At 35.8% G+C, this 2,849-nt stretch overlaps 1 protein-coding gene across 1 annotated transcript; it reads right to left on the bottom strand.

Moving 5' to 3' along the window:
* Nucleotides 1-324: 324 nt before the first annotated feature.
* LOC106879289 (mediator of RNA polymerase II transcription subunit 29) lies at nt 325-1,169 on the bottom strand. Its single transcript, XM_014928789.2, has one exon. It carries the CDS (start codon nt 1,134-1,136, stop codon nt 657-659), a length of 480 nt encoding a protein of 159 aa, XP_014784275.1. The 5' UTR covers nt 1,137-1,169; the 3' UTR covers nt 325-656.
* Between the last annotated feature and the right edge of the window lie 1,680 nt (nt 1,170-2,849).

Here is a 2,849-nt window from a genome sequence, read left to right on the forward strand (position 1 = left end):
TTTCTCATTTTAAAGACAATAATGTATAATTTGAAATTTAGTTGCTATTTCTAGCAGGTAGTGTGACCACATAAGAGGATCTCTTGTTACCTCGAACAATCTGGAAACAATGCCACGGCTTGTTTGAAATACTTACAAATAAAAAGTATGAATTTTAAACTAAGTTTTGATCGCATTTGATTCAACTAAAAATACAAGACTCCACTTGCTCGTCTTGACCTTACTATCAACCCTATATGTGATCACTTGACCTACTAGAAATAATAGTCGCATTTTCTTTGAATCGGCCTCAACATTCCAAGTAAAGAGAGATAACAATTCAGCGAGACTTGAACAATATTTAGACGATTCTTTTTATTTTCTTTGGCTTAACTCAAATATATTTTAAATTTTAAGTGAATTGGATTATGAGAAATTCAATATCATGAATGTATGAATGAGAAGGAAAATATAAAACATGTAAACAATAGGGGTCACGAAGTTGATTAAGCTGGGATACAAATACCTCGTTACCCAATTCATCAATATCTTTGGACATGTACATAAATAAAGTCAATTTTGTGCGATGTTTTACAAAGTTAATATATAAAGAAGAGTTACAGGACGCTTGGGGTTTATGTTAAAATAGAAAGGGAAATAAAACAAAAGAGAAACAGTTATGATTTATCCGTTCTTTTGAGTAGATCGTGAATTTCTTTAGCTGTAGCGATCTGTCCTCTTACTGTGCTTTGATACTGTGGATACGATTGGCTTTGTCCGTCTTGATTATCGGTCTTATTAGTCACAACAGGGATCGGTGTAAAGCGATTTCCATCGATGATTTGAGCACTGGCTTCTTGAGCAAGTCGTAGTATTATTTCCATCTGGTCACAGATTGCAAACAAGTCTTCCAGGCCGCGCTCGAATTTTGGTTGTATGCTTTCCACGTTCATTTTGTTACCAGCGTCGACACTGGCATTCTGACGAAACGCCTGGGAAGCCAGTTTGATCAAGTTGACTAGAGATTCTTTTAAACGAGGTAACATCATCTTATATCGTGATATTTGGTCAAAATCCACTTGTTGGTGGGGCATTTGAGCCGATTGTTGAGGTGCAGGTTGCTGCTGAGTTGGAGGAACTTGAGCACCGGACGCCATGTTTATTCTGGAACTAGCCGATGGTTATCTCCCCTTGGACACGCAAAGTATATCGGGAAGGGGAACTGATGCTAAAAGTTTAGAGGAAATCTACTCACGGACGCCTGCTGCATAAAAATCTAATAGCGGGTGCTAGAAAGTGCCTGAGTATTGACCTGCTAATCATTTTTGGCATAACTGCAGATGTATACCCCACCGAATTTGTTGCATCATAACTTCCAGAAAAATGGATACTTTTTAACGAAACTTGCAACAAATAATTGCTGAAATCCTGTAGATTGAGTGTACATAAAGATTTGTTAGAATTTTTTCCCCCTAGGGATTGGGGAGAGGAATTTCGGAAAATTCACACGACCCAACATTTCCCCACTCCCTCTCATAACTTTCAGGAAATGGGTATTTTTTTAATGAAATTTTAAGCAAATACTTTTCAAACGGTGTAGATTACGATTAAAAAGAAATTTGTAGGTAAACATTTTTGGAAGGGGGCGAGGAAAAAGTTTTGATCGCATTTGATCCAACTAAAAATACAAGACTCCACTTGCTCGTCTTGACCTTACTATCAAACCTATATGTGATCACTTGACCTGCTAGAAATAATAGTCGCATTTTCTTTGAATCGGCCTCAACATTCCAAGTAAGGAGAGATAACAATTCAGCGAGACTTGAACAATATTTAGACGGTTCTTTGGAAGGGAACTAGGAAAAAGTATGTGATTTAAGGGAGATTTTGGTTGTCGTTTCTAGCACATCCCAAGACCACCCTCCTTGTTTTTTCTCACTCAAATATGTATTGATGTTTTTCAATATTTCCCCCCATAAACACATTTATGCTATAACAAAAGAAAAGTTTGAAAATTTACAATTTCTTTTTAGTCCTACTTCCTGTCCCCGACTGTTTCTAAAATATGGAGAGCCTGAGAAGATTATTGCTGGGATTTATCCAGAGTGATTTTAAGAGGTATGTAAAAGATGATATATTTTGATTGCATAATTTTCTGTTAAAAATGTTTTTTCTTACGCACGCACACACACACACACACACACATACACACAGCCTCGCTCGGTTGGGGTGCGAGTAAAAATTTAAATTACCACCTTTTTGTCCCCTTTGCTTATATTCCAGCAATGGACTAAGCGTGTGTTACTTTGGCATCATCATTCCATAAAATGTGTTTATGGGGAGAAAAATGTTAATAAACATCAATGGATGTGAGTGAGAAAGAAACGAGGAGAGAGGTTTTGGGATGTGCTAGAAATAACAGTCAGATCTCCCATAAATCATACATTTTCCTGTGAAATTATTAACAATTTTTTAAAACCGAAAATGTTTCTCTCTCTAAGTGCGTAATGAAAAAAAAAGCAAAAAAAAACAAAAAAAAAACTGGTCAATATCTGTCCGGACAAAATCGAGGTGGTAAGAATGAAAAAAAAAATCATAAATTTTCACAAAATTTTCTTTCTATTTTTCGTGAATTCCGAATTTCAGGAATCCAATGATTTTCCCATCATTCCGAAGACTGTGCTATAAATAATTGACAAAAATTCCCGTCAAAACGGAGAAATTCCAACTTATATAGACCGTTTGATCCGAAACTCCGTTTTCCAGAAACTCCTCTCCCCTATTCACTTCTGAAAGATTTTGCTTACAAATTTCTTTGTAATCGTAATCTACACAGTTTGAAAAGTGTCTGTATAAAATTTCATTAAAAA

Source organism: Octopus bimaculoides, chromosome 9 (genome assembly GCF_001194135.2).
Source record: "Octopus bimaculoides isolate UCB-OBI-ISO-001 chromosome 9, ASM119413v2, whole genome shotgun sequence".
Taxonomy (NCBI): Eukaryota; Metazoa; Mollusca; class Cephalopoda; order Octopoda; family Octopodidae; genus Octopus; species Octopus bimaculoides.

Coding starts and splice junctions, on each gene's coding strand:
- LOC106879289 (XM_014928789.2), bottom strand. CDS start 1,136: ATGGCGTCCGGTGCTCAAGTTCCTCCAACTCAGCAGCAACCTGCACCT.